We start from the raw sequence: 13,172 nt of genomic DNA, 5'->3' as shown, positions 1-13,172 counted from the left end.
TATAATAGCAATACCAGTTCAACACTATTACATATATAGGATTTTTTTTAATTACTGGTGTTTTAAGATAGCTGTACATAATTCCACTTTGTTTTGTGAATAAACACAGTAAGGAACCATAATTATTGTCATGTTGCATGGTGAAGAAACTAACTTAAAGGTCACAGTTGCACTTGCTATCAACAATAATAAGGAACCATAATAAAGCATGTCTTTTTTGAATATTTTATTCATGGAATTCTGGTTATTCTGGATTAACGCGTTTTATCACATTTTGGAAGATTACAATCTTATTTTCCGCTTGAAATTGAAAAAAGCAACAAAATTCATATCACATGCAAAGTAAGAATGTCCAGTTAAATAAATGATAGCCCATTTTTTTTCTTCTCCTCCATCCACACACACCCAGATTTCTTTTTGCAGAATGTGGACTGCATTCGACTCGTAATGAACAAAGCAGCCACTCCTAGAGTTCTCTACAGCTTTGCGCCCCCCCACCCCACAACCAATTTCATTATTATAAAAAAATAAAAAGACGTAGATAAGTGACAGAACAAAAAGCATGTTGTTCAGATAACTAAAATGAAAACCTGAATTGAAAGAAAATAACAGAAATTTTTTCTGGGACTTAAAGAAGAAAGTCCAAGAATTGGCATTTTGAGACAAGCTTACCCATTGGCTCAGAGATCAAATATCAGCTTTTTCAGGTAACTCTACATCTTCGACCTTTCCTTTGATTACCTAAACATCCATAGATGAAACATTAACAAAAGAAAAATAAGAAGCACTACCAAGATACTATATGAATATCGGATAGCCTTGGAAAAGACACAGGAAAAGGCAAAAGATCAATAAATCAATCAACAACACCTCAATCCAATACTAAGTGGAGTCAGATTAAACAAGTAAAAGAACACTTACTGTAATTCTTTCATTCAGTGATGGATTTCCAGCAATAAGTTTTCTTGCATAGTCGGCCATTTCAGAAGCCTCTATGGCATAAACATGCTTTGCACCAGCCTATGATGGTTTATGGATGTGAAGAGAGGTAAGGAAAAGAAAAGATACAGAGTAGAGATATCAGCATAACTGGCTACCATGGTTGATATCATTATCGAAAAACACAAGATGCTTTGTTACAAATAGATCACCTGGGCTGCAAATAATGACAAAATGCCACTACCAGCGCCAACATCAACCACTACGCGACCAAGAAAATCAGCACGGTTCTCAATTACAGCAGAATAATAGGTTCCTGCAAGTTTTCATGTTTGCCAAGTCACACAGCACACACACATGTCCCTCAGAGAAAGCTTATCAATAGAAGGAAATTACACACATGGGCAGTAGTATACACATAAGACATCAGTGATCATCTTTCAAATATACACACTAATGCAAGCAGGCCTAGGGGAGAGAACTGAAACAATCAGGAATTTAGACAATATGGATTATTGCAACTGTTTTCAACAGAGACCCAAGTCACCAGTTGCCCTATACCACATTACATAAATCATATAGAGCGCCATTTCAGTCTCATAAGTTCCCTTTGGCTAAAATGGATCCTAGAATGTCAAACTCATCAAAAACTCAAAAAATTACAAACCAAACCCATGAAAATTTGCACCATAAACGTAAGACACTAGAACAAGGGTATATGGACCTTAGAGAGCAAGAGATTGAAGTACTCTTTTGGCTAAATGTGCCTTAGAATCAAGAAATCATCACAAATTCAGAAAATTTATAACCCAAAAGAAAAAATTATTGCCAGATACTTCCACTCAAAATTTATTGCCAGCTACTTCCACTCAAAATTGAACACTGATTCCATTTTCAAAGTGGGTTTTCAAGAATTTATTTAATACCATTTATGTGTAATTGCGTTTAGCTCTTATATATTTCTTTCAACAAATTGAAGTACATAATGTCTTCAATCGGCTTTTAGCCATTGTTGACTCAAACATAAACAGCATAAACAGGGTGAACAAACTGTAATACCAGTATTCATCTAAGCACCATAAACCCACACAAAAGACCTGCATGGAATGAGCACCTGTTAGAACATATTGAAAACAAAGTAAAGAATAGGGCAGTGATTGCAGTAGGTAACTATCAAATAGATAAATGATTTCAATCAAAACAAACCTGGAATACAAAGAAAGGCTCCATGACCTGCTCTTTCATTAGTTTCTGAAATGTTGGCTGAGGATATTCGAACCTACATGGTCAGGAAAGCAAGGCACAATCAGTTCATCGAACTTGCATTTGAAATCAACAAGCTGGCAATGTTAATCACATAAAGATATTATTTTGATTATGTACCTAATAAAAGACGGAGAAATAAGATTAGGCATCAATTAGAATAAATAATAGCAACAATTGTTTAAAAGATGCCATTTCGGTCCAATAGTTATTATAACCTCTGTAGTATTGAAGAGTTTATGAGTCTATTGCCTTATTGTAGGACTCCAATAAAATTTACAGCAACGGGACATTTCTTTGCTGAAAAATATGAACCCCCCCCCCCCCCACCCCTTTTTTTAGGTAAAGGTAACTATGAAAACCCCCTTTAATGCTTACATTTCACCAAACAAAGACCAAACAAAGATAAGATTAGAATAGAAAAGCAAGATTTCAATTCCAAGTATTACTTGATGGTCAGATATCATTAAAAATGAGTTGCAACCATAATGGACAGCAGCACACAGCACACATTAAAGCAACATCAGAAGTAGGATCATCCACATGCCCCATATATCAGAAGTAGGACCATCAGTTAATTTGACCATCACGATAAGGAGAGGCTGTAAATCTACTTCCATGTCTCACTTACTCAACGAATGGATAAACGAATAATGCAGCCTGTTAAACTTGTTATCAACAAGGAACAATGCCGCCTGTTAAACTGCTTATAGAAAGGTCCCAAAGAAGATATTTTCGGAAAAGAGAATGGGCCCTAGACAAGTAAGTTGTCCTACTCCAATAGATATTATTCTTGGAACACCTTCAACTTTCCATCCTCTTAATCAAAAGAAAAACAAAATCTAGTAGACTTTAAGCGAAGTGGTTTAAACTTTTCCACCTTTTTTTTTCCTCATTACTCAGTGAGTCACCTTCCGATTAGTTAAGGCAAGCCAACCATAATAAGAAGAAAATACTAAAGATTACATCTAGCAGAAAAAATTAGGATCCGCACCTTTCGAAAGTGAAGAGGCACAACTTCTTTACTTCCAGAGAACTTAGCCGGAGTGATTTTACAATAATCTGCTCGATGTATGTCATCCACCTGTCCAGGAAAAGGATTAAATTAGGTTCAGATTGTCACCCAACACTGTGCAACATGAACCTCATGTCTCGGGAATCACGATATGTAGTAAACAAATAGTACACTACTTTAACCACAAGTCTTGTAACTCAGCCAGTATAACCCAAGGTTACAAATTCCCCATCCTCCTCCCTCTTAGTGTACTAGAAAAAAGTCTCGTCCCCTTGAGTAACACAGTTAACCACAAAACTAGCTGGTCAAGATTCAAATTTACGAAATAGGAGTCTTAAATTTGGTATTAAAGCAACTATCAAATGCTCTATCTATAATTGAAAAAGAAAAGTCTGTTCATAAAAAAGGGAGGAGACAGGGGTTACAAATCTTCTTTTGAATGGCATTACTGCATTGGGGCCATCTCACATCTCATTTTGGAATTCTTAACATATTATTGCCAAAAGAAAAGGAATCAATCTCTCATCACAGACCAGATCATAAATTTTCAAGCTTCAATTTTTATTTTATTTTCTTTTGACCAAGTAAATGTATTTTCATAAAAGTATCAAGGTAACAAGCTTCAATTTTAACCACTGATTCTAACCTACGCTGCTCGGACTCTTCAAAAATGTTAACGGGTGTGTGTCGGATTCTCCCAAAGTAGTGTATTTTTGGAAAATTCGACACGGGTGCGGCATCGAAAGTGAAGAGTCCGCAGAACTTAGATTCTAACAATAGTCCAACAATTAAGCTTTGCTAGAATTGATAAACTAATTTAGAAGTCAATAAACAAAATCCTTATGCATTACAGGTAAAACCTAAAAAAGAAATAAAGAAAATGCAATTCTTTTCCAACTTCAACCCAAGTTACACTACAGATTCATACAATCCCAGTTATGTCCCTTACCCTTTGTCCCGAAAAAGTTAGAACAACCCTAAAAGTTAACAAATTTAAGATGAATATCGAAAAAAAAAAACATAACTCAATATAGATGAAGTACAAGAATTTGACATAAAGCGAGTAAGGAAAACAAAGAGAAGTAACCATTGTTGGAACTGCTACAACCCTAAAGAGAAGAAATAGTCTTCAAGATTACAAAAATGGCATTCATCCAAAATTGTATTAAGAAAAGCGTACAGAAAGAAAGAGGGGGTATGTGAGATTACCATCATTTGATGATAACTGGCGACGGCAACGGCGGTTCTGGGAGTGGACGACGATGACGGTGACTCCCTGCGCTGTTGGTGACGTCGACGGTGTATAGGTTTAGAGAGAGAGAGGGACTAAAAAACGTGAGAGGGAAAGAGAGAGAAATGAGAAGGGTTTAATTGGGGTTGTTTTAATTTTATTTGGCTAATATTACCGACCTCATGAGGTCGGTATATTTAATTATTTTATTTTTAATTTAAAAGAATACCGACCTCATGAGGTCGGTTTATCAAAAATTATTTTTAAATTATTTTTAATAAACCGACCTCGTGAGGTCGGTATTCATTTAAATTAAAAAAAATTATAATATTTACCGTCAATTAAATTTCCGACCTAGTGAGGTCGGTACATTATTTTTTAAAATTTTGATACAATATTACCGACCTCATGAGGTCGGTTTATTTTAAAAAAAAATTGAAAAATACATATTACGATTTTACCGACCTCATGAGGTCGGTTTTTTTCCGACCTCAATTGAGGTCGGTTTTTTAAGGTCGGAAAATCCAGTTTTTTTAGTAGTGGAGAGTTTGCGGATGAGAGGAAGAAGAATCTGTTTTGTATTAAATTTCAATAAAAAGACATGAAATCCCTTACTATAATGAGATGATAATATGGCTATAAGGGCATTTAAGGAAATGAAAAGATGGGTACATTGCTAACCTACAACCTTCATGTTGTAGGTTAGAAAAACCTTATATACATATATGGCAAAGTCTACTTGTGTAACTTCCTATTTATTTTCTGCATTCTTATTAAAGTTCTTAAATGGTTTTGGGAAAGGTTCGCCTACCTGGGGTGACAGTGTAGGTGCCTTCATGATCCGTGACTTGAGTCGTGATAAGTTGGTATCAGAGCTCTAGGTTCACCGGTCTCACAAGTACAAAAGCAATGTCTAATAGAGTCTTGAGGAATGGTACGTAGACATCCGTACCCATCCTCGAGAGGCTATAGGACATTTAGGAAAATTCTATTCTTTCATTTCTTTTGTACTACTTCGTTCAAATTGGTATCTAGTCGATTCAAATTGTTATCTGAAATTTTTTATTTTATTCACTAACTGATGGTGGGAACACGTTCTTGAATTCGTACGCGAGTGACTTGATATGACGTCATGCATCGCTATGATATGTACGCATGACCAAGTTTAGTTTCCAGCTATAATTTGAAGACTCTATAAGTGGTGCTATGATTGAGACTTCTTAGTCGGTGATATCCTTGGGAAATGGGAGTGATAATACAAAGGGTTGCATAGTCGCCATGTCTTTAACGGTTAGTTATTCGGAAGTCAAGGGAGTCAAATTATGGCTTAACAAGAATGATTTGCTCGAGGTGTGCTCGGAATGGGAAAATTTTAGTATCATCAAAGTTCATTATGATAGTTGGTGTGGTTCTAGAGTATTAATGACACGTCAACGATTCAGCAATGGCATAGTATAGATGTCGATATATGGGAACAAATGTAAACTTAGTGAAGAGAAGTTGAGGATAAGGACCTGAAAGGTGACTTTTGTGGTGATGTGTGAGGAAGTAAGACTTCTTAGGGTTTATGGGTGAAGTACTTCTTGTCCTATGGGACGGAGGCATAAGGAAGAGAAATTGGATAGACTAATTTCTGCTATATGAAGGGAACAATTGGTATCTGGCGAGCTCATCATAATAAGGTTGCAAGATGTACAAGGGTGGATGTCGTATAAGGTTGTGAATTTTCTGTGAAGGGCGAGTTCATGGGTTCGCTTGGTGGTTTGAGGTTGGTGACTGATTAATAGAGATGAATCTAGTGATGGGAAAGTGTGAAGTTTTAGTCTCAAAGGAGTTATTCTGTGTTTCATCTAATTTGGGACAAGGGTTGTGGATATTGTATCTGTGGTGTAAGACTCGGCTAGTTCCTGTAATTACTGGTTTATGACTCTGTGGAGTTGATCGAATGAGGGGGATAATCGCACAATCTGTTAGAGGTATTTTGGTTCGGTAATTAAGGCAAGAGGTGGCTCTTCACGGGCAAGTATCGTTTAAGGACCCTTAAGTGAGGTGTCTGTCAATATGGACATTTAAAGCAGTAGATCAATGATGGTTTAAGTGTGAAGAGCATTTCGGAAATTGAGTAAGGATCAGCAACAACGGTTGAAACAAAGAGAGACGAGCTCACTATAGAACATTTGGGTATTAATGTTGGGTCAGTAAACACATGAACCAATATGGAAGAAGGATTTTTCAGTTAAGGGATTTTAGCAAGGGTACTTCGATGAAGTTATATGAGGATGTAAGTAGGATTGTGTGTATGGTAATTAAGGATCGCCCTACGGACTATGGATCTATTCAGTGGTGGTTTGGGATATTGCATCGATACTAATTGATTCTTGTTGGAATACCCAAAGTTGGTCGGTATTTTCTAGCGAAAAGACTTCATGAAGAATTGTACATGTGATACGCTGGATTTAGAGAAGTAATCAGTTTTGAAGTCGAGTGAGGTAAGGAAACTCTCGATTGTTTGAGTTCTATGGCATACTACTATCTCCAGGATCTGCTCAACTATTTTGCGGAAATTAGGGTTTTGTGGTATACTTTTGAGTGGGTTCGAGTGATGGTCAGTCGGTGGCGGTGATGTGATTTGAATGGAATAGAGAAATTGAGGAATTAAGATAAAGGTATAGTTAATCGAGAATCGGAAGGAATAAAGTACATTTCGGGAAAAGGAAGGATTCGGATCCGGAGCAACGGGATTGCTTGGGTCATGTGGATTTGGTGGTGTTGTTTGCATCATTCAATGGGTTGTGATTGCTAAGTACGCTTTAAGAAGGAACCTTGGGAATCTCTATAATTTGAAAGTTAGAGTTATATTTTGAGGTGAGACCATATTCATGGTAGTGGGTTATGTTGTAAGTGTTACTAACCGGATGGCATGGGTGAGTATTTCGGATATTAAAGACTTAGGAGTAGTTGCGCGAGGTTTGGTGCAGAGATTGCACGATTTGATACTTTCGAAATTGTTAAAGACATATCAAGGTGTTACAATTGGAGATTCGATGGTTAAAGTTATATTTGTCACACCCCTTTTTCACCCCGGATAAGTATTTTATGATTTAAAAGGGTTTTTCCAATTGAGGCAATGGTTTTGAAAAAGGATTATTTATTTATTCAGAGTCGTCACTTGGAATTTAATTTTGGTGTTCCAAGTCATCTTATGAATCCCTAATCGAAAGGAAATGACTCTATTTTTATTGTTCCGCAAAAATAAAAGACCGGATAAGGAATTCTGTTGACCGGGAGGAAGGTATGAGGCACCCCCGAGTCCCGTGGTTCTAGCACGATCGCTTTTATTGACTAATATTTAGCTTAAATAAATCTTGGATAAAACGTGCATGCTTGCCTCAACTCTTAACTACGTTTGATCATCAAAATTAAATAATATATCGAATGATATTTAAACAAGATATTAACCCACTTGGTTGAACCTATGAAAGTGCATATTCTGGCAGAAGAAAAAAAAAATACATACACTAAAATATTTACAAAACCCATAAAAATAGTATCACCTCTAAACTATTTAAAAAAAAAAAAAAAAGTCACTCATTTTATTTACTCTTATGAAACATCCGTATATTTATTTTTTTATTATTAGAAGGTACCTTTTTTAGCTTCTCTATTTATAGAAGCCTTAAATTAGTTACTCTTAGAAAGGTATAAAGGAACTCTAAACCCATTTTTCTGTTGATATAATACGTTCCGTGGTTTAGAACTTTAGCAAACTGAGGTAAAATAATATATTGAAACAAAAGTACTCACAATACATCTACACTAAATAGCATACCTGCATTTGTTCAACGTAAAAATGAAAAGAAAACCAATTACTACAGTTAGTGACTTTAAAACATGTAACTTAGAAATCACATGCAAGATCATTCTCCCATGACTTGATATATTTAATTATAAAAGATTATGGGCAGAATGTTTCATTATTTAAGATATCAAAAAGAAGAACTTTAATATAATAGAAAACTCTTTTCAAATATATTTTTTTTAACAGATTCCTACTCAAAATCTTAAACAAATATCTCTAGCTCTTACATCATGAATCTATATATTTACCCAACAAAAAGTATAAATATAGGGGCCTTGAATAAATTAATATTTCAACCCAACAAAAGCATAAATAATATAGATTGAACACAGTAAAAAAAAAAAAAACACTTTAAAGGACAAAAATAACTAATGTAAGAGGAGAATGGACCTTTTTTGAATAAAATGTCCTTCAGTGCTGATTAGCAAAATAATCTCCAAAAAGTTACATGAGCCAAAAATAAAACTAAATCCAAGACCAACGACCGGAACTTCCAACTCACAAACTTGTTGTATTCTCTCTTAGTTTTTCTCTCTATCTATCCCCTTTTTAGTTCTCCATGTGTGCTTATTTATAGTGTCTAAAGTGGAGTGTATTTGTAGTGTGAAAGTTTGAAAAGTGAGGGAGTGTAAAGAGGGAGTAAAAATCAGCCGAGGGATGTTTGGGGTGATTTTTCAAAGAAGAAGATAGGACATTCAATGCTAAGGATTTTGTTTTGACTAATATTTTTCATCTTTTTCCTTTTCTTTTTTTTTCGTTTTTTTTAATTAATAAAATAAATAAAATACAATGATGAAAAATATTAGCTAACAACTTTTAGACTTTAATAAAAAAAATAGAAAAGTTAAATAAAATATAACTAAGAAAGTACTAAAATTACTAGCTTATTTATTAAGACCTGAATTAAAAGAAAACACACACACATACATATACATATAGTGTGACACCTTAGGTTTGGCAAAAATTAGGTGTTCACAATATTAAATGAGGCCGCAGGTTTTGCGTCGAAATGTTCGGAGCTGTGAGCAAGTTAAGAGGAAGCACAAGGAGAATTTGATGTATTTAGAGTTCACGGGGTTCGATCAGATTTGCGTATCGGGTGAAAGTTGAGAAACATGAAGATTGCAATCATAAAGCATGGGTCTTCGGTACTAAGTTGATGACTTGGATAGAATTTAGCCTTTGGAGTCAAGGTGATGGCACAAAATTGATTATTCATGAGAAAAGAGATTAGAATCGATCGCAGCAGATTTATGAAAGGACTATGATTGGTTCCGCAAAGGTTTGGATTCAGTTCGGGTGACCATTGGTGATTTTCGGGGGGTTGTGCATTTATTTCCGGTCAAAATTGTTTGATTAGAGCTAGGGGACTATGTTTATATTACCAGAAGGCCTCCTAGTTATGCTAGTAAACCACTTTCAAGGATTAGGTGGGTTTCAGTTGAGAATCGAGGTATGACAGGTTTACCGAGATTTATCAAGGTTTGCAAGTGGACTTAATGATATTTTACCTAGGGAAGCTATTTAGACAGTTATAATAGTTTACACCGAGAATTGGCATTGTATTGAGGAGGTAAAAATGGTTATGGGAAGTCATTGAGTCAGCTGATTTTCTACAGAATTGGGATTAGCACATTCGGTGTTGGATAAGACCCTTTTTTTTTTAATTACTTAGAGTTTCTCAGATAAAGCAAAGATTCCTCTCAAGCAAAAGGAAGCCAAGATTGGGCATGTGGCTTGTGTCTATAGGATTCTAAGGAATCTTGGTGCGAATGACGGCTTTGGAAGGTGTGAAAGAAAGATTTGTAGGATCAGAATATTTTACAGGTATAGAGTGGGCAATGGTTCGTGGCTACATCGGAAGGATGGTGTTGTTTGGGGGATATTTGTGGACCCAATCGATCGTGCTCAAAGGTGTGGTTATAATTAAAATCAGGGAATTCGAGTGAAGCCAATTCAAATATAGGGGGATCATCAGTGGAAGAAATTTCGGGTATGGAAAGGTGAAAATTTGGGTCATTGAGTTAAGTTAAAGGAAGTTTTAACTGATAAAGTGAACAAGTGGTACTATCGGCGAGTTTCTTGCCAGTGGAGGCTTTCATGAGGTTTATAATAGAGATTCCTTGGTTGCCGTCAACATTCGTACTCTTCTTTATCGTTGGAGGACGAACGATTGTTTAATTGGTATCTGATTTAATGACCCGATCGGTCATTTTGAGAACCGATGCTCTATTTTACGTGTCGTATATTCCAGAAGCTCTATAATAATTATTTTGACCTACTTGCAAAATTTGAATTCAAACGGATGTCATTTGGTTCACTTTGGGAGAAGGTTTCATTTCGAAACTCGAGTATTCACTTATTTGGATAAATAATTTATTTTGGAAAACGTACTGATTGGGGATCTGAAGATTCCGCTAGATTTGAAATATTATTTAAGACCTATAGAAATTGCGGAGCTAATTCTAGAGTTCATTTGGTTGATTTTTGACAATTAAGTCGGTTTTAGCTTTAAATATGCCGTTTATGGTGAAAAGATGGTCACGAGAAGAAATAAGACTCCGATTTGAAATTTGTTGTTCCCGTTAGCTTCGTATTGATGTTTATGACTTGTGGGGATAGGTAGGGCTATTCCCAAGGTGATTGGATGAGAATCGGAGAAGAAAATCTAAGTTTTGAAATTTTGAAGTTTTAAGTTTGAGAAGTTTGACCAAAAGTTGACTTTTGGGTAAATGTGGCCGTAATCGAATTTCAACTGTTCCTATAGGTCCGGAATGTGATTTATGACTTAGTCGAGTCGTTGGTTCGGTTCCCGAGAGGTTCGGGTGTGATTTAGGTGGCTAGTTGAGAAACTAGCTTTTGAGATGATTTGGAGTTGACCATGGTCAAAATCGGGTCAAGACGGTCCCATTTGGGTGTTTTGAGAATTTGAGCAGATTCTTATGATGATTTTGGACTTGTCCACAAATTTTGATTAGATTCCGATGAGTTTCGAATGTATTTGGGTTATATAGTGTTTGTTGGTAAAATTATAATAAAAGGACAGTGCTTGCAAATGATGTGTTAAATGAATTGTCATTACAGTTACTTACCTGATGTACCCATGATATTTGGCATTATGACATTTGCATGCCCATTCATTCACACATATGTCATGTTGATGCTTTTATTGTGGAAATTGAGGTACGACATGGTCCTATGAGGCCAGAAAGTGGTAAAAAGGATATTGTGAACGCCCGATGGGAACTATTCCGGGTGGATGATTTATTGATTCATGAACGCCCGATGGAAACTATTCCGGGTGGATGTGATTTATTGATTCATGAACGCCCGATGGAAACTATTTCGGGTGGATGATTTATTATTTTGTGAATGCTCGATGGAAACTATTCTGGGTAGATGATTTATTGTTTTGTGAACGCCCGATGGGAACTATTCCGGGTGGATGATTTATTGATTTGTGAACGCCCAATTGAAACTATTCTGGGTGGTACATGGACTTCACGGGTCCCCCATGGGTCATGGCTTTGAGGCATTTCCCTTAGCATGTGTGTATGGATGTGGAAAGTTAGCCAGTGCATTGCATATCATCACATTTCACTTGCATTATCTTTCTTATCATTGCATGGTACATTTCCTCATTGATTTCTTGGTTGATGATTCATTTGAGTTGCTACGTGCTTCTAAGGTGTTTACTTAGAAACTTGATAGACTCGAGGATTAAAAACTTTCTCCTAGGCTATGACTTGATATTACTGAGATCTATTGTGGTACCTATTACTGTGAGTTTTACTTGAATATGTTTAGTGACTGTACTTGACTGCTTATCTGCTCTCTTGTTAATTTCTTCCTATTTATATGCATTATCTAATCGTTGTCGGCCTATGATACCTACGGGGGTATGTTGTGTACTCACACTACGCTTGCTGCACTTTTTGTTGAGTGCAGAGTTTGATCCAATTCCTATTCAAGACCTTGTAACTGATCCCGAGGCGACTTATCAAAGATGATAGGGTGAGCTACTAGTTTGACCTGCAGCCCTGGATCTCCTCTTATGTTTCTGTCTATTTTCCTACCTTTCGGACAGTATCTTATTCAGTATCTTAAGACTTGTGTTTAAGAAAAATCAGATTATGTATTTTCTTTTAGAAGCTCTTGTACAAGTTAAGACCATGTTTTGGGTTGTATATATAAGAGGGAATTAAAGATTTTTATAGTCCCCATATTGAACTTTAATCCTATGAAGCTTCTACACGTGGCTTTGATTTTTTTTCCTTGTTCTCATTTTTGCCCTCATTTATTTCTAAGACAATCCACTTAGCCTTTTATAATCAGTGTTGCTATTATTTTTCCCTACATATATATATATATATATATAGTCCCCATATTGAACTTTAATCCTATGAAGCTTCTACACGTGGCTTTGATTTTTTTTCCTTGTTCTCATTTTTGCCCTCATTTATTTTCTAAGACAATCCACTTAGCCTTTTATAATCAGTGTTGCTATTATTTTTCCATATATATATATATATATATTCTGCTTGTGTATCTTTCTGTTTATTTTCCGCATTCTTATTAAAGTTCTTAAACGGTTTTGGGAAAGGTTCGTCTACCTGGGGTGACAGTGTAGGTGCCTTCATGATCTGTGGTTTGAGTCGTGACATATGTAGGGAAAAATAATAGCAACACTGATTATAAAAGGCTAAGTGGATTGTCTTAGACAATAAATGAGGGCAAAAATGAGAACAAGGAAAAAAATCAAAGCCACGTGTAGAAGCTTCATAGGATTAAAGTTCAATATGGGGACTATAAAAATCTTTGATTCCCTCTTATATATAGTTATAATAAGGTGCAATGAAGCCTGT

At 35.8% G+C, this 13,172-nt stretch overlaps 1 protein-coding gene across 2 annotated transcripts; it reads right to left on the bottom strand.

Moving 5' to 3' along the window:
• Window positions 1-674: 674 nt before the first annotated feature.
• LOC132629981 (probable histone-arginine methyltransferase 1.3) lies at window positions 675-4,400 on the bottom strand. 2 transcript variants are annotated; one of them, XM_060345574.1, is made up of 7 exons: window positions 4,305-4,371; window positions 3,197-3,286; window positions 2,146-2,218; window positions 1,999-2,036; window positions 1,152-1,255; window positions 922-1,020; window positions 675-741 (listed from the first exon to the last, which is right to left on the bottom strand). In XM_060345574.1, exons 4-7 carry the CDS (start codon window positions 2,006-2,008, stop codon window positions 688-690), a joined length of 267 nt encoding a protein of 88 aa, XP_060201557.1. In that variant the 5' UTR covers window positions 2,009-2,036; window positions 2,146-2,218; window positions 3,197-3,286; window positions 4,305-4,371; the 3' UTR covers window positions 675-687. The 2 variants fall into 2 exon arrangements, with proteins under 2 accessions (XP_060201557.1, XP_060201476.1); XM_060345493.1 differs by lacking the exons at window positions 675-741; window positions 922-1,020; window positions 1,152-1,255 and having other exon boundaries at window positions 1,767-2,036; window positions 4,305-4,400.
• Between the last annotated feature and the right edge of the window lie 8,772 nt (window positions 4,401-13,172).

This window comes from Lycium barbarum, chromosome 1 (genome assembly GCF_019175385.1).
Source record: "Lycium barbarum isolate Lr01 chromosome 1, ASM1917538v2, whole genome shotgun sequence".
Lineage (NCBI taxonomy): Eukaryota > Viridiplantae > Streptophyta > Magnoliopsida > Solanales > Solanaceae > Lycium > Lycium barbarum.
This window is presented reverse-complemented; position numbering and strand designations above follow the sequence as displayed.

Coding starts and splice junctions, on each gene's coding strand:
- LOC132629981 (XM_060345493.1), bottom strand. CDS start 3,282: ATGACATACATCGAGCAGATTATTGTAAAATCACTCCGGCTAAGTTCT. Junction 2,219..3,196: donor TGCCTCTTCACTTTCGAAAG/GTGCGGATCCTA, acceptor CTGACCATGTAG/GTTCGAATATCCTCAGCCAA. Junction 2,037..2,145: donor AGCCTTTCTTTGTATTCCAG/GTTTGTTTTGAT, acceptor CATTCCATGCAG/GTCTTTTGTGTGGGTTTATG.